The 22,684-nt window shown below is 52.5% G+C and overlaps 1 protein-coding gene across 7 annotated transcripts in view; it reads right to left on the reverse strand.

Moving 5' to 3' along the window:
• Positions 1-6,973: 6,973 nt before the first annotated feature.
• GPR68 (G protein-coupled receptor 68) overlaps positions 6,974-22,684 on the reverse strand; it is a 28,509-nt gene continuing 12,798 nt past the window's right edge. For 5 of the 7 annotated variants that reach the window (XM_040478022.1, XM_040478026.1, XM_040478025.1 and 2 more), the window contains one exon: positions 6,974-8,311. In XM_040478022.1, the coding sequence (XP_040333956.1) occupies positions 7,093-8,175 (1,083 nt within the window). In that variant the 5' untranslated portion in view covers positions 8,176-8,311 and the 3' untranslated portion in view covers positions 6,974-7,092. Of the gene's footprint in view, positions 8,312-16,012; positions 16,490-22,684 lie in introns of those variants that run through there. The other 2 variants (XM_040478027.1, XM_040478021.1) reach the window with 2 other exon arrangements.

The raw sequence follows: 22,684 nt of genomic DNA on the forward strand, positions 1-22,684 counted from the left end.
GAGGGGGCACCTGGGTGACTTAGTTAAGTGTCTGAGCCTTGATTTTGGCTCAGGTCATGATGTCGTGGTTTGTGAGATCGAGCCCTGTGTCAGCCTCCGTGTTGACAGTGTGGAGCCTGCTTGGGATCCTCTCTCCCCCTCTCTCTCTCTGCCCTTACCGCCCCCCCACTCTCTCTCTCAAAATAAACAAAAAAAAAGAAATCGTTCAATGTACAAATATGTAGCATATGTTTACAAACCTCTGGGACTTTACTAAAGGTTTACTCACTACCACCACCAACAAAATATTTATACCTCTGAAATGCTTTCTTTTTCAAACATTTTGTTTCCTTGGGTCTTCAAACCTTACGCTTATCGCCATCACCCCTCCTTTCTGTTCCTCACCTCTCTTCACCCCCACACCTCCCGACACCCCCTACCACAGAGCCTGACTCTTGGCCCCGCCTCCTCCCCATATGCTCAGCCCCAGCCTAGAGCCAGAGGCTTTGGCCTCCCTGAATAGGAGGGCGGCCACACTCCTGGAGCCAGGGGGTTGGGGGGTCAGGAGTGTCTAGGGCTCAGGTGGCTCACAGGCTCCTCCTGGACAACTGTAGTCAGCTTGTCCTTATCTCACTCACACTCGTCCAGTGCACGCTTCCCAACAAAATTAGGAGCAGGATCACCGACCACATCCCATTACACTCCCCTGTTGAGCTAATACGGTATCTCGTGCTAGTTCACTGCCGAGCGATGGCTCACTCATCCAGATGGGGTAGTCTGGCTTCCCAGCTACAGCTCCAAATGTTTATTGGGCCTGCTTTGTTTTATTTCCTTAAACATGTCCGCTTCAACTCTAAGGGGCATTAGTTGTGAAGCGTGAAACACATGCTACAAAAATTACCCCTAGGTTGTCTACTCAATAGAAGTTAAAGCCTAAATGTGTAGTAAGTAATCTGGGATTAACTTCCAGTGCTATTTGCACGGCAAAGCCCCTGGCCAGCTAGGGGTGGGACAGCCCAGACCTCCCCTTGTCATTCTGGTGGGGAGTCCCCACCTACGGGTCTGTGCTTCCGCTGGTGTGGCCTCCAGGGCTGACGTGCTCATTGTGATGAGCTCGCAGTCCCTCCCATATGCAACTTCTCACAGCTCACTGAGCCTGTCTCCGCTGTCAGCTTTACTGGCCAGGTGTTCCACGCTTACAGTTTTCGGCCCTGACTTGAGACGGCCGAGTTCCGCATAACGGGGGCCTCTGAGAGCCCGCCCTGGCATTTGTGAAGTCTCGATGACTAGGAGAGAGGAAGCGAGGAAGCATCACTTTGGTAGAGCTGCCATCACTCTTCTGATTCATATTTTGGGGAAAGACACTAATGGGCCTTTGGTTTTGCAATAGTAATAACAGAGTTCTGTTCTGGCATGGAGAAGTTTAAGGCATGACCGTGTAATAGGTTATGTGCGCTGTGGCCAGAAGTTTATGGGATGATGATGACATTGTTTAGGACAGAGGCCGAGACCTGGGTGGAGCCCAGACAAGGCCGCGAGTGGGGGGTCCTAGTTCTGGAGTGAGACATCCGCAGTAGCCCCGCCCTCCCCCCCACCCCACCCCCCCACACTGCAGGGAGAAAGGGGCTAAGGTGCAAGCAAGAGCCAGGAATAGGGGCCAGCAGGGACCAGCCCAGGGACCACTGGAGCTCTGAGTTCCAGGATCCAGTTTTCAGCCATTTCCGTTCCACAGGATGATTCCTGGTCAAGCCTTTCATAAAGTTTGGCTCAAGTTTATCCTAGTGTTGGCTGTGTTTTGATAAAGGGCCTGTGTCCACATCTAGGGTGACTGGGTGAGCATGGCTATGGCCTAGAGAAGCCAGTTGCAGTGGGGAATGGTGGGGCAGCCTGGGGTAAAGATGGGCTGGAACGTCCCCCGGGATGGATTCATGGGGCAGGTGAGCATCTTGGGGCACTTCCAGGAATGTTAGAGGGGGATCCTGGCAAGCAGTGTCTGGGATGCTCTCTGGATATTCAAGGGCAGGCTGGAGACCTTGGGCACATCGAGATGCACATGCCCCATAGACCCTACAGGAGGTGGGACTCAAAGGCAAGCAAGCCAACCAATGGAGTCAGGGTTCCTTAGACCCCTGCTGTCCTATTGCTCATCTGGACAAGACATTCCTCTGAATTCATTTCATGCCCCTAATTGCATGGGCCCTGCTGATGGCCAGCCCCACCTCCTTCCTGCCCATTCCATATGGGTTTCACTGCTCCTCAATGATAATTCCCAGATTCAAGAGACCACCGCTCTAGGCAGGACGGAGAAGATGTGGCGTAAGATCAGTTCACATGGACTCAATGTATGTCAATGATGTGCTGTGTCTGCCAGAAAAGCCAATGCATCGACAGAAGCACAGTGAGGTAGTGGTGCCTGGGTGGCTCAGTCGGTTGAGTGGTTGACTTTGGCTCAGGTCATGATGTCACAGTTCATGAGTTTGAGCCCCACTTTGGGCTCTCTGCTTTCAGCACAGATCCCACTTCAGATCCTCTGTTCCCCTCTCTCTCTGTCCCTACCCCCTCACCCTCTCTCCCTCTCTCTCAAAAATAAACATTAGGAGAAGAAGGAGAAGAAGAAGAAGAAGAAGAAGAAGAAGAAGAAGAAAAGAAGGAGAAGGAGAAAGGGGAAGGAGAAGGAGAAGGAGGAGAGGGAGGAGGAGGAGGAGGAGGAGAAGCACAGTGTGAGGTAAATGGTCCCTTTCTCCTCAGTGCAGATCAGACAGGCTTGGTCTCACTTCAGATCCAAGCATCACATTTGAAGAAGTGAGTTTTGTTCAGGTAAGATTTAGGAAGGTGAGAGCTTAAAACCTGTTAAATGGAGGTAGGTGACTTAAATTGCCATCTGTCAGAGACTGGCTGGATGCTCACCACTTCTGTTTCCCTTTCCTGAATACATAGGAAAATTACATTTCCCATTCTCCCTTGCAGTTGGGTTGGAGCATGTGATTGGAATCTGGCCAATGGAGTGTGAGTAGTAGATATCAATCACTTCCAGACTTGGCCATAAATGCCCCGTGAGATTCTTTTGGTGCTGCTTCCCCTACCTGTGTGGATGGAACAGTACCCCAAGATGCGGGAACCTCTTGATGGAAGGATTCTGAATCACTGCCATCACTTGGATGAAGATTTTCCAGAACTGGCAGCCTCTCGTTGGACTTTGGATGAACAGAAGACAAACTTTTCTTGTTTTAAGGCACTGTGATTGTGGGGGGGGGTGGTATATTCATTACTGCAGTATAATCCAGCCTTGTCTAATACAAGCTTGCAAGGTTTAATACTGAGAAGTAGGACAAGAAAATTCTCTTCAGATGCCAGTACTGGAAGGACCATGTACTCCAGGGGCACAGTTCATGTGCTTTTTTTTAAAAAAAAAAAAATTTTTTTTTAACGTTTATTTATTTTTGAGACAGAGAGAGACACAACATGAACGGGGGAGGGTCAGAGAGAGGGAGACACAGAATCTGAAACAGGCTCCAGGCTCTGAGCTGTCAGCACAGAGCCCGACACGGGGCCCAAACTCATGGACCGCGAGATCATGACCTGAGCCGAAGTCGGCCGCTCAACCGACTAAGCCACCCAGGCGCCCCACAGTTCATGTGCTTTAAGGCCAGTGGGAAAAGTGGTTCCACTTTGGCTCATTAAGAGTTAAGATTTTCTGACCAACCCTGGAACGACTTATCTCGGGTAGTAGCAAATTGGTGTCATTGGTGGTATTCAGAAAACTGGACCATCATTTGGGGGAGAGGGGATATACCTGGGATAATTCATGGAGAGCAAACGGGATATCATGACCTGTATGGTGCATTCCAGCAATGATATCTAACATATAATCTAGCAGCGTCCTTCTGAGAGTTGTTGAATGAAAGCAAATGGAATAAAAATCCCACCATTTCTCCAGATCATTGGGTACTATTGTGACCTCCAGGTGATTGCCATCAAAGGCCATTGTCTTGCTAGATGAATTCCAGGAATGGAGGCTGTAGGATCGCCAGCTTCAAGCAGCAGATTTTTCAGAAAAGCAGTGAACCAAGCGGACCACATTCTGGCTATCTTGGCTCTACCAGCCAGAGGGAATGCGGCAGATGGGGCTGCATTCTGTGCTGAAAATTTCTCCCACTCTTGTCTGGCCAACCCACAGACCAATGTATATAAACAGGAAGATGAGCCCTCATCTTGCTAAGCAACACTGGTGAATAAAAAAGGAATCTAATGGCTCTGTCACCTTCCGTCCAAACCAGATGGGCCTTTTCCTCCATCCATTCTCTCAGGAGAGAAAGGAGTCTTAATCCCCAATAATGTCCTCAGTCTGTTTGGAAGAAGGATCAATTCTTGCAGAAAACTTCAGGACTCCAGGAATCTGACCCAGAGAAGGATTAAGTGACCAAAACCAAATTTACATTTTAATATGATGCAGTTAATCTTGAGCGATAAACACATAGCCTGCCACTGTTGAGAAGATGCTAAAACCTAAAAGGGCTGGTCAACAAATGTGAACCTCCCCAAACAAAACCCAAGAAGTGAGGACATCCCCAAGAGATGACTCCAGCAGGTCTTTCTACTTTGGCACTCTTCCATGGTGAGCGGGGTGGTCTCTCTCATCAAGCCCTTCCTCACTGTGGGGGACAGAGGGAGTGATATTCCCCAAATCACAAGGCTGGACTCTGTCCTCAAAAGGAGGAAAACAAGTTAAGTCCCAGAGTGGATTTGTAACGATGTGCTATAGAGCTGAAGACACGTTATGAATCTCAAGAGGAGAGAGAGAAGACCCAACTTCACTTGAAGGCTCCATTGTTTTTGGCCACTGCTGGCTGACCAAGGGAAAATACCCTAATTTCTCTGACTTTTCTCTAAGAAAACCAATCCCTGGATCTTCCTAACTCCATTGGGTATTTCAAGAGCCTTCTAGATACCCCTGGTGTTGGAAGACCCTCCCTCCCCATAAAGACTTGCAGCACACTCCAGCTGTGGCTTTTTACTTTGCTTTATTTGCAGACTCAAGTTTGCTATGTAAATCCATTGCACAGTTCGGCACACACATACTTGGCATAAAAGGGAGGACCGTACAAAAATACAACTCTTGATAGTAAAAGGAACCACCCTCAGCTCATCCCCGTCCATCCTCCTAGTGGGAACACCCATGTTTAAGGTCAAAATAGGGGGAAATTTGGCATGAGGAGGCATGGAGGTCTCAACCAGTTCCATTGCCCCAGTAAGATTCTGGGCTGGAGCCGGGTGGACTTTTCTTGGCAGTGTGGCCTTTCTGCCCCTTTCAGATCTGGTCACTGCCTCCTCCAAGAAGGGGAAGAGAAGCTCCCCAGGTTATGGGAGGCCTTCCATAAGGAGCTAGAGTAGAGCTATCCAGTCAAAGCCAAAGCCACTTCCCTGGGACACATCCAACCTGGGGTATCTGCCTCTGGGCACCCCTGATTAGAGAGTAAGCGACTCAGGGTAAATCCACCTCTTGGAAAGGGATGGGAGGAGAGTCAGAGAGATCTAGAGGATGTTCTCCTTGGCTCTCCTTTTAGCAGATTCCATAAATGTTCTATGGATGCCAGCTTGTGTCTCCCTGCCCCTGGTCCCTCCCCAAGCTTGAGTCCACCTAGTCCCTTGGCAGTGAGGAGCTTGAATCCCAGAACTCCAATGGAAGTCAGAGTTGGCCCCAGCCCACTGACCAGGAAATCTGAACGACTAGCATTTCTGTAAAGGTGGGCAGATCCTTGGAGCAGCAAGAAGTTCTTCTGGTCCTTGGTATGTTCACCAGGGTGGAGGCTCAACATGGTCGGGCACAAAATTGCAGGAGAGATGAGACTGGTACTGAGCTTCCCAGGACAGAACAGAAGATGGAGGGCAGTACCCTGGTCTACATATGGCCCTACAGACCCACTATCACTCTCCAGGTGCTGAGGTGAGACGTCTGGCAGACGAGGAGCAGTGCTGGAGAACAAAAGAGGCAGGGCGAGCCCGGGGCCACCTCCTCTTCTTGTCCCAGGGGCTATTTAAACCATTATGGAGCTTAACCCCAGGCCTTTGGGCTGAGAGATGCCAGAGAATGAGTCTCCGTTTTGTTTTGTTGTATCTGAGAACTCGGAGAGAATGTCAGGGTCCTCTCTGAGACTGCTAAGACACTCCACAGGGCGTGTGGCAGGGGGCTGAAGTGGGGACTGGGGGGAGGGGAGACAACTCTGCCAGTAGTCATATAACCTTAGCCTCAGTGTCTTGGCACAGAGCTGTTATGGAGACCCTGGCATGTTAACGGTGAACACATGCATGCTTGTACGCACGCGCACGCGCGCGCGCGCACACACACACACACACACACAAACACATAGGGTTCCTGGCATCTGCCTCTGGTGCTTCTGGGCAAATGGAAACAGAAAAATAATTAGAACTCTGTGTGTTGGGAACTCGGTTAGACACACTGGCTTTAGGCCTCTGTCCTGGGCCTACGCTTCAGGACTGGCTGTTTAAAAGGGCCACAGACATGGCCCCAGGGAGCCCTGGGGAGCCCTGGGATTTGTCTTCCATCAGCCCTGGGGCTTGTAGAATCCACTCACCTTTCCTGTGAAAGTGAGACATGCCCTTCACTGCCCCCCACCACATGCTCCCAGTGCCTGACCGCCTCCCCACCTCCCTTCTCCCCTCCAGCCTCCAGGGAGGTCATCTCCCTTCCGACCCCTTTGTGGGGTGGGGCTCAAGTGTTAATGATGACAATACAGCTTCGTGTGTCATGTCCTCAGGAAACACCCGTGCATTTGGACAGGTGTCATCGGTGACAACGGCCCTGGAAGGTCCTGGCAGGCGTGAACCCAGATCCCCACCCTCATCTCCCCATCGTGCACTTCCTGGAGGTGACAATTCACTGTCTTCCTCTCCCCAGAAGCCGGCCGCAGACGACTCCCATCAGCTGATGGGGGCTTATCCCCACTGGGCTCAGCAAGCTGGAGCAGGCCCCCCGGGACCAGAGAGGTCTCATGGCGGCCCAGGCCCCCATCGCTCCCACCTGTGCTTGGCCACGCGGGCAGCAGGCGGCGGGCAAGCTCAGGCCTCACTTGGCCCCACACGGCGGGACCCTGGCTAGGCCAAGCCGCCCGCGGGGGTCCCGCCCGCTCCAGGCGAGTTCGGGGTCTGGAAGGTCGAGTGGAGCCTGGTCAGCAACTCGGGCTCATCGCTCTTCCCCGAGGCGTCGGGGGTGCCCGACGGGTAGGCCTCCCTGGCCCGGCCGGTCCTGGCGCAGGTGAGGAAGGCCAGGCAGGCCCCGCGCAGGCGGCCCAGGTCCCTGTGGGTGGACTCGCTGACGAAGCAGTACAGCACGGGGTCAGCCACGCAGTTGAAGCTGGTGAGGAGCAGGGCGAAGTGGTAGGCGTTGAAGACGGCCCTGGCGAACTGGCAGCTGGCCTCCCAGAGGCTGCGCACCAGCAGCAGGGTGTGGTAGGGCAGGAAGCAGGCCAGGAAGATGACCACCGTGCTGAACACGAGCCGCTGGATCTGGTCCTTGCGGCTCTTCTGGGTGCCGTGGCTGCGGCGCACGGCCCGCAGGATGCCCTGGTAGGAGGCCAGCAGCAGGCACAGCGGGAAGAGGAAGCCCACCAGGAAGCGGTAGTAGTTGATGCCGCGCTGCCACGGCTCCAGCGGGTAGTGCTCGAAGCAGACGCGGTGCCGCTTGTCGTCCTCCACCACCTCCTGGTGCCTGAGGAAGTAGACGCTGGTCAGCAGCTCCTTGGCCCAGATGAGCGCGCTGACGCCCACGGCCGCCTTCAGGGTGCGGAACTGGTGGAAGCGGAAGGGGTGGGCCACGGCCAGGTAGCGGTCGATGGAGATGCAGCACAGGAAGCCCACGCTGATGTAGATGTTCTCGTAGAGGAGGATGCCGCACAGCTGGCAGGACAGGTCTCCGTGCGACCAGTTGTCGTGCTGCAGCACGTACTGCAGCCAGAAGGGGAGCGAGCAGATGTAGAAGAGGTCGGCCACCGTCAGGTTGCACAGGTACACGCCCAGCTCGTTCCGGGCCTTGATCTGCAGGTAGCCGAAGTAGAGGGACAGGCAGTTGGCCGGGAAGCCCACCACCAGCACCGCCACGTAGACCACCGGGGCCAGAGTCTGGTGGATGGTGTGGTCGATGGGACAGCTCAGCGACGAGTTCTCAGTGACGTTCCCCATCTTTGGGCCTCAAGGGGCCTCGCCCCTCATGGGCTCGGGGAAGGGGCCGGGCTCTCTGACGCCATCTTGCTTGCGGGATGTGGCTCAAGCCGGTTCAAAGGCTGGGCCTCCTCGGTGGCGGGGAAGTCCCTGAAAGCTGAAGGCGGGAGAGGCTTAGGGTAACAGCAGCTCACATTTCCGTAGCACCTACTGTGTGCCAGGTCCCGTTCTAAGTGCCTCACCCCATCGAGAAGACGGCCCGGCCTCAACTCAACTAGACTATCCCAGCGGGTTGTACACCAGGATACTAAAATGTGAAAGGTGGTTTGGGCCTCCTTGTCCCCCTTCCCTGGCCTCCCGTCCCTTATTTATTTTCCTGGTCCCTCGGGGCAGCAAGCAAGGCTAGGAGCCCTCGTGAGCACAAACCCTCCAAGGGAAGCTCAAGGTAAAGTTCAGTTCCGACCCACGCACGACAGTGAGGGCTCCAGCCATTCTCTACGACAGCACTATGCATCCGTCACATCTTTCCTGCTCCAAGACATGTACCAGGGCAGTTAACACTGAGGTCACGGCCCCTCCTGGGGGCCTCTCCAGACAGCAGGGCCCAACCCTGTCACGTCCTCTTGTGCTCTGGCAAAAAAAACAAAGGCCGTGCTTCCCTCAGGCCACTGCCTGGATTCCCGGTGCTCCCCAGGAGGTGCTCCCTCACCTCTTCTCTGGAGAACTGAGGGCCCAGCGCAGGGAACAGCACAAGACGGGAACCAACAGAAATGAACACGAGGCCGGGGTCAGCCGCTTACAGGCCGGGCAAGTCATTTACCCCTTGTCTCAGTTTCCTCATCTAGAAGGTGGGGATAGAAGCACTCACCCTCAGGGGCAGTATCAGGGCCACATCAAACGATGGATGTCAAAATGCACGGCATTGTTTTGCCAGAGGGAAAGAGGCCGAGTCAAAGATGGTATTTGCAAGAAGTTTATCGTGTTGAGAATTTAAGAAAGAAAATGCTATTGCTCTATTTACAGATACATTAGAACAAAATAGAATAAAAATTGTTGTTGTAAGCCTACTTTATAAATTATCTGATATATATATATACACACGTATATATATATATCAGATATATATATATACACACAGATATATATATATACACATATATATATATATATATATATATAATGAAAAGCCTGAGCTCCTCTATTGATTAAACACTCCTGGTTCCAGTGAAAAATCTCACTGTGAGTCTAAATCAGGATGTTTCAACTTTTTGCTTGTTTGTTTAACAGTCATCCTCCCCGGGGGCACCTGGGTGGCTCAGTCAGTTGAGTGTCTGACTCTTGATTTCAGCTCAGGTCATGATCCCAGGGTTGTGGGATCAAGCCCTGCATCGGGCTCCGTGCTGAGCGTGGAGTCTGCTTAGGATTCTCTCTCTCCCTCTCTCTCTCTCTCTCCCCCTCTTCCACTCTCACTCTCTCATGCTCTCTCTGTCTCAAAGAAAAAGAAAGAAAGAAAGAGAGAAAGAAAGAAAGAAAAGAAAAGAAAAAGAATTATTCTCCCAAAGACCCTCATTAGACATTTTTCCCCCAACCACCCCCTTTCCATGAAATTTTAATACCCCATATGTATTGCATATCTCTTTGTGTCCTGTAGCCTTTTGGAGGGTGACAAATCATCGTAATAGCTCAGATTTTTTTCACCCCCTCCCCCCCGGAGAACATACAGTCTTATATGGTTGCAAATTCTGAATGAGTAACATTCGAATTAAGCTATTTTGAAGCATCAGCAAATCAACCCTGTCCTTTGCATGGTCTCTCAACAATAGTCAATCCGGGACTCAAGGACCCAGAAGGGAAAAGCCTCAGAGTCTGCCCCCAGCCACCTCACCGCCAGCTGACCAGGCCCCCTCCCACCGCCATCTCCCTCCTGCAGCTCTGTTGTGGCTCCTGCCTGGCCTCTTGCCTCTAAATGGGCAAGAGATGGTTCTGGTCCAAAGCTACCCTCCTCACCTGGAGTCCCTGGGACTCCTTGGGGCTCCCCCCAACCCCACCCCGGCTCTCCCCTTCATGCTCCTGCCCATTACCCACATGGAAGGCACAGCCATCTTTCTAAATATAACCAGGTCTTCTTCTTCTTCCTTGCTTAAAACCCACTGAGATGGCTTCTTATCACACCTACAGTAAAGCCCAAACTCCTTACGGGACCTACAAGGCCCAGCATGATCTGGCCCCGACTCCCTCAGCCTTGCCCACCACCACCACCCTCTGGCGACAAAGGCCAGCTCTCTGCGCCTCAGGCCCGAGGAAGGAAGCGTGGGCAGGAGGACCCAGGTCTGCCTACTCCATGTCCCCCCTCCTGGCCAGCCAGTCCCCACCTGAGACTCACTCTCGAACTCTCAGTCTCCAGAAGGCAGGACTCCCGTCGAGCTCACCTCTCCACCCTCTCCAGGACACAAGCCCGGAATCTCAGTGATGGTGGTGGAGGGGAGTGCTTCTTGCTGTTTTTAATTGTGGTTAGATATATATAACATAAAATGTACCATGTTAACCATTTTTAAGTGTACATTTTTAAGCGGTGTGAAGTACATTCACACGGTTATGCAACCATCACCACACCACCCGTCTCCAGAACTTTCTCATCTTCCCAAACTGGAAAACTCTGTATCCGTTATACCCTATTCCCATTCCCCTATACCCCATACCCCATTCCCCTCACCCCCCAGCCCCTGGCAAGCTCCATTCTACTCTCTGTCTCTGAAGTTGACTATGCTAGGACCTCGTGTGAGGGAAATCATTCGGTGTTTGCCTTTTTGTGTCTGGCTTATGTCACTTAGCAAAATGTCCTCCGGGTTCATTCATGGGGTAGTATATTGGAGAATTTCCTTCTTCCTGAAGGCTGAACAACATTACGTTGTGTGTATGTACTGTGTTTTTGTTTTCCCACTCATTTGTCAATGAACATCAGAGTTGTTTCTATCCTACCTACTGGTCAGTGTGAATAACACTGCAATGAACAGGGATGCCGAGGATCCGCTTGAGTCCCCATTTTCAGTTCTTTGGGGTGAACACCTAGAAGTGGAATTCCTGGATCATAGGACAGTTCTATTTTTAATTCTTTTGAGGAACTGCCATTCTGTTTTCCATAGTGGCTGCATCATTTTACATTCCTACCCACAGTGCACGAGGGTGTTTTCTTATTTTTTGCTTTTTGTGGTTTTTTTTTTTTTTTTTTTTTTTTGGTTTTGCTTATATGTTTTGATGGTGAGAGGAAGGGGGAAAGGAGGCAGATGAGCCCTGTGACCCCTCAACTCTGCCCACGGCCGGTGAGTCAAACTTTGGTTCCACTCACCCTCCACTTGCCGGCCCTCCTATCCCTGAATCCCAAGCCCACGCACAGTTCAGCTGGCTTACATATGAGGTCAGCAGCCGGACATGTCCCTGAACTGTCCCCAAGAGCACTCACCCAGGACAGCCCCGTCTCTAGATTTACCTCAGGTTCTCCAAAGTCCAGTCCAAAGTCCACCCGCAGGAAGATAAAATTCATTCATAAGCACAGGCCCCCAGACGCCCCCAAAACAGGGCAAATGAAGCCATCGTGAAGAAAAACACGTCCTGTCGGGTCTTTGGAAGGTCACCAGGCTGAAACCTATTGTTTATAAGTGGTGAGTGTATATATGTGTGTGTGGCGGGTGAGGGGGGAGCTGGGGCAATGGCTTGTGGCTTCCTCTTTCCTAGGCCAACAATAAGCGAATTCTGGCAACCAAAGTAAAAAATGTTCAAGCGTGCAAGGCAGAGAAGAAACATTTACTATGTTTAGGTTAAAACACCTCCTACGTTCCCTTGTAGCGAAAAGTGGGTTTGGGTGTTCCAGAGCCGTGGTTTTCATATTTAGGTGCATCTGAGTCACCTGGAAGATTTGTTCAAAACAGATTATTGAGGGGCGCCTCAACTGGTTAAGTGTCCGACTCTTGGTTTCGGTTCAGGTTGTGATCTCGCAGTTCATGAGTTCGGGCCCTGTGTCGGGCTCCGTGCTGACAGTGTGGAGCTTGCTTGGGATTCCCTCTCTTCCTCCCTCTCTGCCCCTCCCTCGCTCATACTCTCTTCTCTCAAAATAAATACATAAACTTAAAAAAAAAAAAAAAACACCTTATTGAAATTATTGAGCCTTACCTACCGAATGTCTAATCCAGTGGGTCTGAGGTGGGGCTTGAGAATTTGCAACATGCTCCTATGTGGTGTTGGTATGCCAGCCCGCTGACCACACTCTGAGTAGCAAGGCACTCAAAGCTCTAGAAAGTCTGGGATCTGAGTCCTGATAAGGGGCAGGATAAGTATCCTGATAACTCGAGTTCCCAAGCTGGGAGGCAGAGGTAGCTGTAAGGGGAACTTAACGACCCAACAGAACCCTTATGGGCAGAACCAGGATGCAGCCTTTGGGAGGTCAACAGCCTGACTCACTCTCTCAAGAAATAGGGACTGGATCTGTCCGGGTTCTTACACCTCATATTTGCAAAATCTTCTGCAGTTTACAGAGCATTTCACCTCTGCCCTCTCACCCATCTTCACTACAGCCCTGTTATTTTCCCCATTTTAGGCAAGAGGACACTGAGGGATGGAGTGGCTTGTCCAAGAGTCCAGTTCCTCTGTGTTCCTCCCACCCTCAGGGAGCCTCCAGTCTCACAAGACAGAACAGCACGCACAAATGACTACCGCTCGAGGCAGCGCACGGTGGTACTGTGAGCCCCCCTCATACTCACGTTTAATTTGGTTTGTTCTTTTCACTCCACACACGGCCTCTGTGGGACAGCCTCCCTCTGTGGTTTCAACCCCATCTGCACTCTGATGACTCCAGGCCTCCCACCAGGTGGACAGTGGACGTAACCAGCTTCCCGCTGCCTCACAGGACGTGCTCCATGATGAGGCCCAGCCCCCTTCCATCATTTTCTGCACTAATGGCCTCTTGGAAGGGGCATCTCTACCTGTGCAGATGAATGGCCTTTGGCTTCTTCCCTTATCTTCATCCAAAGCATCCAATTAATTACCCAGTTCTACCATTTTCAACTCCTAAATATTTCCCACATCAGTCTCTTCCTCTTCATTTCCTACACCAATGCCCTAGATTGACTTGGTCAAGACTTCACCCCCAGCATCGGTACAACGGCCTCCTGTTGGATTTCCTAGCTCCATCTGACCGCCCTTAAAGCCATCCTCTAAACCATCCATGCAACCATGCTTTCGTGCATCCATCCATCTGTCCATCCAGTCACTTATTCATTCATACAACAGACACTTATTGAGTATCTGTTGTATGGAAGGCACTGCCCTAGACACTGTCACTTAGTGAAACTCAAGTTGCTTTTACTCATGAGACAGCGGAGAAGACGGGTGAGACCAGCTCCTAAGGAGAGCACAGGACTTTAAGGGAGCTCATGGGAGGTAACCTGACCCAGCCAGAGAAGCCTTCCTGAGCGGCAAGTCAGACTAAGACAGAAGAAGGGGGAAGGGCTACCCAAGCAGAGGGGAGTTTCTGCCTGTGGAAACAATGTGTGCAACAGGCCAAATGTGAGAGAGACAACGGGCACGTTTGGGGAACTGAGAGTAGCTTGGCATGACTGGGTCTAGGTATGAGGAAGCATGGCCAGAGAGGAGACAAGAAGGAGCTACAGAAACTGACAACTAATTAGAAGGGAGGTAGGGGGCAGGGACCCCAGTCAGGGACAAATCTGAGATGTTCCTTAGTGCTTGGTCCTTATAAACTCTCAAAAATTATTTGTTAGGTGGGTGGATAGGTGAATGGGTGGATAGATGGGTAGGTGGATGAGTAAATGAATGTATGAGGAGGTAGATGGATAAATGAATGAGTGAATGGGTAGACAGATGGATGAATGGGTGAATGGGTGGGTGGATGGATATGTAAACAGCTAGATGGTGGCGGGTGGCACCTGGGTGGCTCAGTCGGTTGAGCGTCCGACTTCAGCTCAGGTTGTAATCTCACAGTTCGTGGGTTTGAGTCCCACATCGGGCTCTGTGCTGACAGCTCAGAGGCTGGAGCCTGTTTCTGATTCTGTGTCTCTCTCTGTCTCTCTCCCTGTCCCCTGCTCACTCTCTGTCTCTATCTCTCAAATAAACATCAAAAATTAAAAAAAAGTATAGCTAGATGGGTGAGGGGTAGACGGATGGGTTAATGGGGAGAGAGATGGATAGATGGGTGAGTGGATAGGTAGATGGGTTTGAGGTTGGGTGCTGGGACAGTGGGGTATCATCAATAGAAATAGGAAAGTAAGGAGGAAGGATTACTGGGGTTTCTTCTTCAGAAGCCTGGCATCTGCTCAAGCCTCCAGAGCTGGTCAGAGGGTCCAGCTTTTGCACCCAGGTCTTATCACAGCCAACCTTCCCTTCTACCAGTTCCTGAGGACAGGTATCCCCAGATAGAAACTCCACCTTGCCAGGAGGGTCCCTTCTCTACCTGCTGTCCATAAGAAACTTCCTCCTCAAAAATCAAGGGACACAGTGGATGCAAAAGTGTTCTGTGAATGGGAAAACCTAGATGGAATAGAAGAACCAAGCCACATCGGCCGAGAGGGCTCGACGTGCCAGGCACATTTCCGCACATTCGCTCCCTTTCAATACCACTCTCATCAGTGCTCATTTGACAGGTGAAAAAACTGAGGCTCAGAGCGATGAACCAACCCGCTTAGGATTCCACAGTTACGATGTGGTAGGCTAGGTTTGGAGCTCAGACCGGCCCAAACTCTGTGAACATGAACTCGGTGTCATGTCCCCTTTCTGTCTATCACGGTGATCTGTGAGCAACCACCCTCCACCCCCAGGCTTCGCCAAGCTCCGGTCCTCAGATGCCACCAGGAGGGCCACCGGGCTTAGTCCCGGGCCTGCTCCCCTGCACCCGGCAGATGTCTACCGGGTCACCCATGTCCTCAGCACCCAAAGTGCGCCCAGTCCGTGGTGACCCGAGGGGCGGGGGGAGGGGCGGAGAATGAACACAAGGAGTCTCTGCATCTACCTCAAACGCTTCATCATCCAGCTAAGAAATCCACGGACTATCCACGACACAACCAACCCCTGAAAGCAAATCTTTCTACAAATGCTCGTCGGCACGGAGAAAGGTCTTCCAGGACCTTGACGACCAAGAAAAATTAGCCCTGAAAGGAAGGAAGCGCCTTTTGACGCAAGCTGAGAGCCTCCTGCACATCCCCAGCCAGAAGGCGGAGGTGCCTGATGCTGGCCTGGAGCCGGTGCATAAACAGTGATCTAATCTGTCGCCGTTTCTTCCGCGTGCTGCACACAGGCACGCACACAGACGGCTACTCACGGAGCCCCGAGCCCACGGAGCAGGGAGTTTCCTGCGCACCCAGCTTCCCTTCCCTTTAGCTGGTCAAACTTCCACCTGCTTTCAGAGGCTGACATTTCCCTCTGGGACGGGAGTAGAAATCAGGCTGCAGGCTTCCTGAGTCCCATCTTGCTCCCAAAGAGCCTCACTCGGGCAACAACAACAAGGAGAAAATCTCATTTCTCAAGCCCTTGTCCCTGTTGGTAAGTCCAGTCCCATCTGGGCTCAGGCAGTCGCTCTGGGGCAGGCGGGGCTCGCACTGCTACCCCATTTCACAGAACCTGAAGCCCAGAGAGCCTAAGCCAGTGGCTCAAGTTCACACAGTAAGTCGGGCGGATCTGAATCCAGAACCCAGAACCCAGGCATCACGGCACTGATTTGCTGCCTTTTAAGCTCTTCTGACCACAAAGCGTAGCAAGGATACATTTGACATTGTAACCAAGCACACAGACATCACACACACACACACATGCATGCATACAGAGAATAAAACTTCCCCAAAGCAATACTTACCCCACTACTTGCGACGCACTCTGATCATTTCTACACTAAATTGATTTCCTGACCCACTAATGAGTCACGATCCTCAGTTTGGAAACAACTGGGCTGATCCCCCGCCTTCTCAGCCTCCAGACCCCGAGAAGGCGATGGTCTGACGCCAGGTGAAGAGCAGGCAGGGAGCGGCAGCAAAGGGGGAATCTGGCTCTTCTCTGTCTACTCGGCTGAGCTCTGCCCTCAAACCTCAAATAGCCGGGCTTCCTCTGGCTCTGGAGAGTCCCGGGGGAGGAGACGGGACCCACCTTGCCGGGCCTGGTGGATGGCCCCCAGCAGGCCACTCTGCAGCCAGGACCCGCGCTTCCCCTCCGGAGATTTCCCACAGACCACACCTCCCAGCTCGGTCTAGAAAATCCCAGCTGGAGGCTGCCCGTTCCCGAGCTGAGGCAGAATCATGTGAACTCCGATCCGATCCGGTATCAGGCTGGGTGGTTGCCGAGGAACACTTGCCAGCCAAGGATGAGAGCAGGGGGGGACTGCTCCCTCCATCATCCGCATCCTCCAAATGCTTCCAGACCCCAGGGGGGCAGGGAGAGACCTTGCCAGGAATGTGAAAGCCTGAGTTAGGGGCAAGAGTCCTGGGGAGTGGGGTGGGGGTGGGGGGTGCAGGAGGAGCTAACCACACTAATTCTACCCATCAAACCACCTTGAGCACCTACAAGATACCAGGAGAGGAACTACAGGGTGTCGAACCCCTGCCCCAGGAGTCCTTGCTTGAGCCGTTCAGACAAGCCAATGCTAGAATATGCTGCGGACACCGGCAAGAACGATGGGACGGCCGGCAAGGACAGGGGAAGGGGACTGTTTCCGCCCCCAGCCCCGGGCTGTCACCCTTCAGCGGCAAACAACCAACATCTGGGTCAGTGGGTTGCAACTCACCTAAGACCATACCCGGGGGACTTATAAAAAATAATACTAATGCCAACGCCCCGCCTCAGATGAATTAAATCACCCTTTCTGGCGGTGAGATGCCAGCACCAATGTTTTTCAAAGATCTCAGGACAATTCCAGTGGGCGGCCAGGTGGAGAAGCACTGATGTGGTGGTGGAGGCAAGCTGGATCCTGTTCTGCAGACTGATAGAGCCAGGGCAACGGGGAAGTTTCCGGGCTATGAAGAAGGCAAGCATCGATGTTTTAAAACAGCACGGCCCAGAGCAGAGAGCAAGCACAGGGCTCTGGTTTCACGGGGTCTTCTGTCTCTCAGGAGCATTTACTAAGCTTGCTCAGCACAGCGGGATTGGAAGAGCCCCCTGGAGGTTACGCAGCCCAGCCCCCTCATCTTACAGACGGGGACACTCAGACACAGAAGGGCAAAGGCTCTAAACCGGGTCTTACAGCTAAATGACAGAGCCGTGATTTTCTCAGAACACGCTGGCAACTTCAGACGTCATGCCGTCTTGGCATAGCCTCCTCCCTTTGAAGAACTCTCCTTGGAAGCTGCATCATGGGACACGTTGCTGGGGCCACAAGGCCAACGTCCACCACGCATGGGGGTCATTGAGAAAGTGCGTTCTCCCTGCCCCGTTGGGTGATCTGTGGGACTCGTCCTCTCCAGAGGGTGAATCGCTGTAGTCTTTTGGGGGGACTGTTTTGGTAGAGGTCTCAGGAAAAACAAATCCCCCTGGGTTGGGCCCGGGCCCTCCGAGCAAATGCTTCTCGACTCAGATGTTCTTCCGGAGCCGCGGAAGAGTGGCTGGCGTTTCCTGATGTCACAGGAAGGAATGCGTGGGTGAGGAGGGCAGGGTTGACGTAGTGGTGAATGCCTGACCACCCGGTGGACACACAGGCCAGAGAGAATGTCTCTGGCTCCTTCTGCAGGGGGGGGCCGGCCTAATAGGACACGCACACGCAGGGGGCGGGTGGCGCTTTAGTTTTACTCAAGTCAGCTGAGCCCACATCCTCGGAGACACCCACTCAGTAAGAGAAAAAGGAGCCCGTGCTGTGTTCTCCTTTGCTGCCAGGATTTTGTCTTGAACCTAAAACAGGAAAGAAGGCCTAGAAAGCGTGATAACACAAAGCATCAAGCAGGGGCCTGAGGGGCCCTAGGGACCCCATAACCTCGAGTCGCCCAAACCTCACTGAATAAACCTGTAACTAAGTACAAAGTAATGAGTTTGTAATAAAAACACAGCCTCAAGAGAAGCCCCCGGACTGCCTCCTTGCATTCAGACTTCTGTCCTTAAGCCCGAAGTGATAGTATCTTAGAGCTGCCGCTAAGCAGAACGGGGAGTTTAGTGAAGGGCCAGAATGCCTGAGCTCTGTGGGGTACGGTGACATCATAGGGGCTGCTAGGGGCCACCTCAGTGTCTCCTTCCATCCTGGAAAGCCACAGGACATCAACCGGACCAGGCCTGCCACCTGAATTCACTGTCTCCATCTCTCAGCCCTCAGTGGCAGCAGACAGGAAGCCCTGTAGGCCCCCAGCAGAATGGTAGCCCCAGAAGGTTGGACTGAGCCCTGGGAAGACCTGTCTGCCCCCAGCGTAAACATCTCCTCCAACAACCTTGGCTCTGAGGGGCTGGCGGACTTCTCTGAGCCACTCTGGAGGCTATTTTGAGGGCAACAGGACCATAGGCAAGAAGGCTCTCGGGCACCCCTGGCTCTTAGAGTCCAGACAGTCTGAGACTCATCATAGGGAGGACTTCAGAGTCTGCCCTGAGCTGGCGGCACCATGCAAGCCGTCCAGCACATGGCAGCAATGCCATGGGCATGGGATGAAGGTTAAGAGCAGAGGCTCTGGACCAGACTGTGCAGGTTAGATCCCCGGGCTGCCACTGTCTGGCTATGTGACCTTGAGAAATCGCATACCCTGTGACCACTGGCCTTCTGTGAGAACCAAAGGAGATGAGGTTCAGCCTGGCACTCAGTAGGTCCTCCATGTTAGTGAGGATCCAGGGGTGATGAGGATGGTGATGATGGAAGTGACAGGCTAGAAGGTCCTGCCCCATGGTCTGCTTTCCCCTAGAAAGGGTGAAGGGTGGGCAGGCCAACTTGGTGAGGTATTTTTTTATGGTGCACTACCTTATCCCCATGGCTGCTCTCCTGATTTGGGGCTGGCTGGGGTAACGACCTCGGAGGCTCCCCAGGGGCTCTGACAAGTACCAGTGTCTTATCATGAGCCATCGGCTGTTTGACACCAGGGACCTTTGCTGACTTGTGTCTTGAAGGCCAGCCTTGGCCTTCCCCAGGCCTTCTACATCAGCGGCACAGGCTGTAAGCACAGGCTTACATCAGAGGAGCTAACGCATGGTGCGATATTGTTGCAGGTTCAAAGGTGGCCAGGTGTGAAGTAAGGATGGCTCCAAGGACCAAGAAAAAGAAGCAGCAGAGAACCTTCCAGAGCGCCTGGCACCACGGCCCTGGTGGGGTCAGAGAAGAAGTGGAGGCAACATAGGGCCAAAGAGCATAGTCATTGCCATTGTGGAAGCACGTGCTTAGTACCTGGGATGAGCACTCCTCAGATGCTTCCTGTTTTAATGCTGGCACCAACCTTGTGAGCCTGGGTTATCCCTGTCTCGGTCCACGGAGACCCAGCATGCCAGCAACTCGCCCCGAGTCGCATAGCCGGGAAAGAGTAGAGCTGTTTGGCACCAATGACTCTTGACCACTGTATGAATTTCCCGCTGCTGCCAGAACAAAGTACCACCCACTTAGTGGCTTAAGACAACACAAATCTCTTGTCTTAGAGTCTAGTGGTCAGAAGTCTGACGTTGGTTTCACTGGTACTGGCAGGTTTGCATTCCTTCCGGAAGGTCTAGGGGAAATCCATTTCTTTGCCTTTTCCAGCTTCTAGAGGCTTCCAGCATTCCTTGGCTTTCGTTTTCCAAGCCAGCAGTGGCGGGTTGAGTTCGTGTCGCGCTGCGTCACTGCGGCCTCTGCTCCCAGCCTCACATCTTCTTCTCTGACTCTGACCCTGCTGCTCCCCTCCTCCATTTTTAAAGACCCTTGCGATCATCCTGGGCTCACCTGGATAATCCAGGACAGTCTCCTTATTTAAAGGTCAGCCCATTAGCAACCTTGATTCTACCTGCTATCTTAATTAATCTCCCTTTGCCGTGTAAGGTAACATACTATCTCCAGGGACTATGAACTGGACATCACTTGAGGGTCATTATCTCTGCTGACCACACCACCACATCGCACTTACCTAAAACCCTATAGAGCAGTGCTTCTGGAATGTCGGCGTGAATGATGGAGCCATCTGTGAGACGTGGAGCCATCTGTGGTGAGTTGGGATAGAGCCTCTGGGTGCGGATGGGCTTTGAGCTGGTGCCCTGAGAGCGGGGGTGGGGGGGGGGGTGAGGTGAGCAGAGGTGGCCGAAGTGTGAAGGAAGGGAGAAGGCCCATCACCCTCGCTCTGAGTCCCAACACAGGGCCCACCCACTTCCTGGCCTCTGCTCCCTAGTCTTTCAGGCCCAATCCCGTTTCGCCGGGGAGCTCCAGCAAACCTGCATCAGTATTCCCAGGCCCAGCCCTGGGTCACTGACTGAGAATCACTGAGGGATGAGGTCCAAGAGGCGGCACTTTGAGCAACACCTCTGGGTTTTTCTGACACACGCCAAAGTCCGAGAACCACGGCTTTAAGGCTCAGCTTAATGTGCTGCACACATCCCACCTTGGGTTCTTTTCATCCTTCCTTGGCCAGCTGGAGGACTGTGACTGCCAGGGAGCTGGGACCGGGGCTCTCCATACAGGAAGAAGGTGGCCAATGAGTTCCAAATGACAAACAGGCACCGGACGAGGGGACACCGGGCGAGTGCTTACATACTCAGAGTTACTGCTATGTGCGAGGCTCTGTGTATCCCACAACATGCCTTGCTGATGCCTTGCAGCAACCCTGGGAGGTAAATATTATCATCCCGGCTTTGCCACCAAACACACCAAGGGTCACAGGGCTGGCAGAGCCGGGATTCAAGTCAAGTCTAAATCCACTGTATTTTTGGGCCCCTGGGGGGCTCAGTCGGTTAAGCATCTGACTTCATCTCAGGTCACCATCTCACGGTTCATGAGTTCAAGTGCTGCACTGGGTGAGCTCAACCCCCGCTTCAGGTGAACACATGCCCGGCTTCGAGCAAGCCCGGCTTCTCTCTCTCTCTCTCTCTCTCTCTCTCTCTGCCCCTCACTCACTTGAGCCCTCTCTCTCTCTCTCTCACACACACACACAAAAAGAGAGAAAAAGATTCATTCCCTCTCTTTCTGCCCCTCTCCCCCATTTGCACTCTCTTTTTCCAAAAAAAAAACCCAAATAAATAAAATATTTAAAAAATAAATTCATTGTATTCTAAGTAACTATCAATGCAGTGCATGGGAATCTGTATGATTATGTGCTAATGCCCACCTCCACCTCCAGACAGTAAGCCCGTGCGGAAGGAGGAGCCGGGTCTGTTCTTTTCTCTCCTAGGGAGAGGTGGTTTGGCCCAAAATAAACGCACAACAGAAATGTGTTGAATGCTTGAATGAATAAATGAATCTAAAATCCGTTTCTTTCTGCAGCCCAGTGTGGCTGAAATCGAAGTCAGGAGCTAAGAGACTGGGGCAGGCCACAGGAAGAGGGTTGGTTTCGACTCTGAAGACACTGGTGGGTGGCCACGTGTGAGAATGCATTACGGTGGAAACCTACTGCCGGAAGAGAGACGTTGGTCTCTCTTTGGAGAGTCTGTGGTCTTTCTGAGAAGGTCTCAGCCGTCTGGGACATCCTTCCTGCTTGGAGCCAAAGCACAAAACCACAGACCTGAAGGTTGCCATGGCGACTCCTAGGGCCTGCTGCCCTCTCTGGCCTCCTGCCTCCCCACCCCCCGGGGCTCCAACCCATCAGTTAATAACGTAATAATGTAGGACAACAGTCACTCCCCAAGCACCCAAGCAGCAACCCTCGTGAAAAACAAACAGATTTCTCCAGGGAACTGAGCGCTACATAGATGTTCATTATACTCAGCCTGGGCCACCTGCTAGAATCTACTTTTCTGAATCCAAATTATCCCCTGCCTGGCTTCTCCCTCTGGTTTTAAAGACAAGGGGCTAGCAGAGAGGTTCCCGGGAAACAGATCCTAGAGAAGCCACTGTATAGGAGGCCTGCTCCCTCATTCCGGAACCAGGCCCCAAGAAAGTGACCGTGACCGAAACAGGCTCTGTGATAAGGCCCTCGTTATGGATATCTGGATCTCTGCTGGTCTTCTCCTTTGCAAGGATGAATTAATTTGTCACCATGGCACCCAGAAAAAATTAAAAAAAGACTTTCAAGTTGTGCTACAGTCAAGATAGTTGGAAATCGTTTGATGCTTTTTTCATTGAGAGATGGAATCTAGGTCCCCTCCCCCTTGAATGGTGGTGGTCTCTGTGACTACATGGTCAGTAGAATGAAGTGGAAACACACTGTGCTGGTTTCTGAGTCCACGGCTGAAGAGACTATAAACCCCCATTTCCTATCACTTGGGAGAGTTGCTCTTGAAACCTGGGCGCCATGTCATGGGGAGGCCCAAGCAGCCTCTTGGAGTGGCCCCGTTGAGAGGAACCAAGACCCTAGCCCCAGTCCCAGCTGGCAGCCAGGATCACGCAAGTGTGTGATCTCAGAAGATTCTCTGGCGCCAGCTCCGCGGTATCAGCTGAAGCGATAAGGAGCAGAGATAAGCC

The sequence above is a fragment of the Herpailurus yagouaroundi genome, unplaced genomic scaffold (genome assembly GCF_014898765.1).
Source record: "Herpailurus yagouaroundi ecotype Mexico unplaced genomic scaffold, PumYag 141, whole genome shotgun sequence".
Lineage (NCBI taxonomy): Eukaryota > Metazoa > Chordata > Mammalia > Carnivora > Felidae > Herpailurus > Herpailurus yagouaroundi.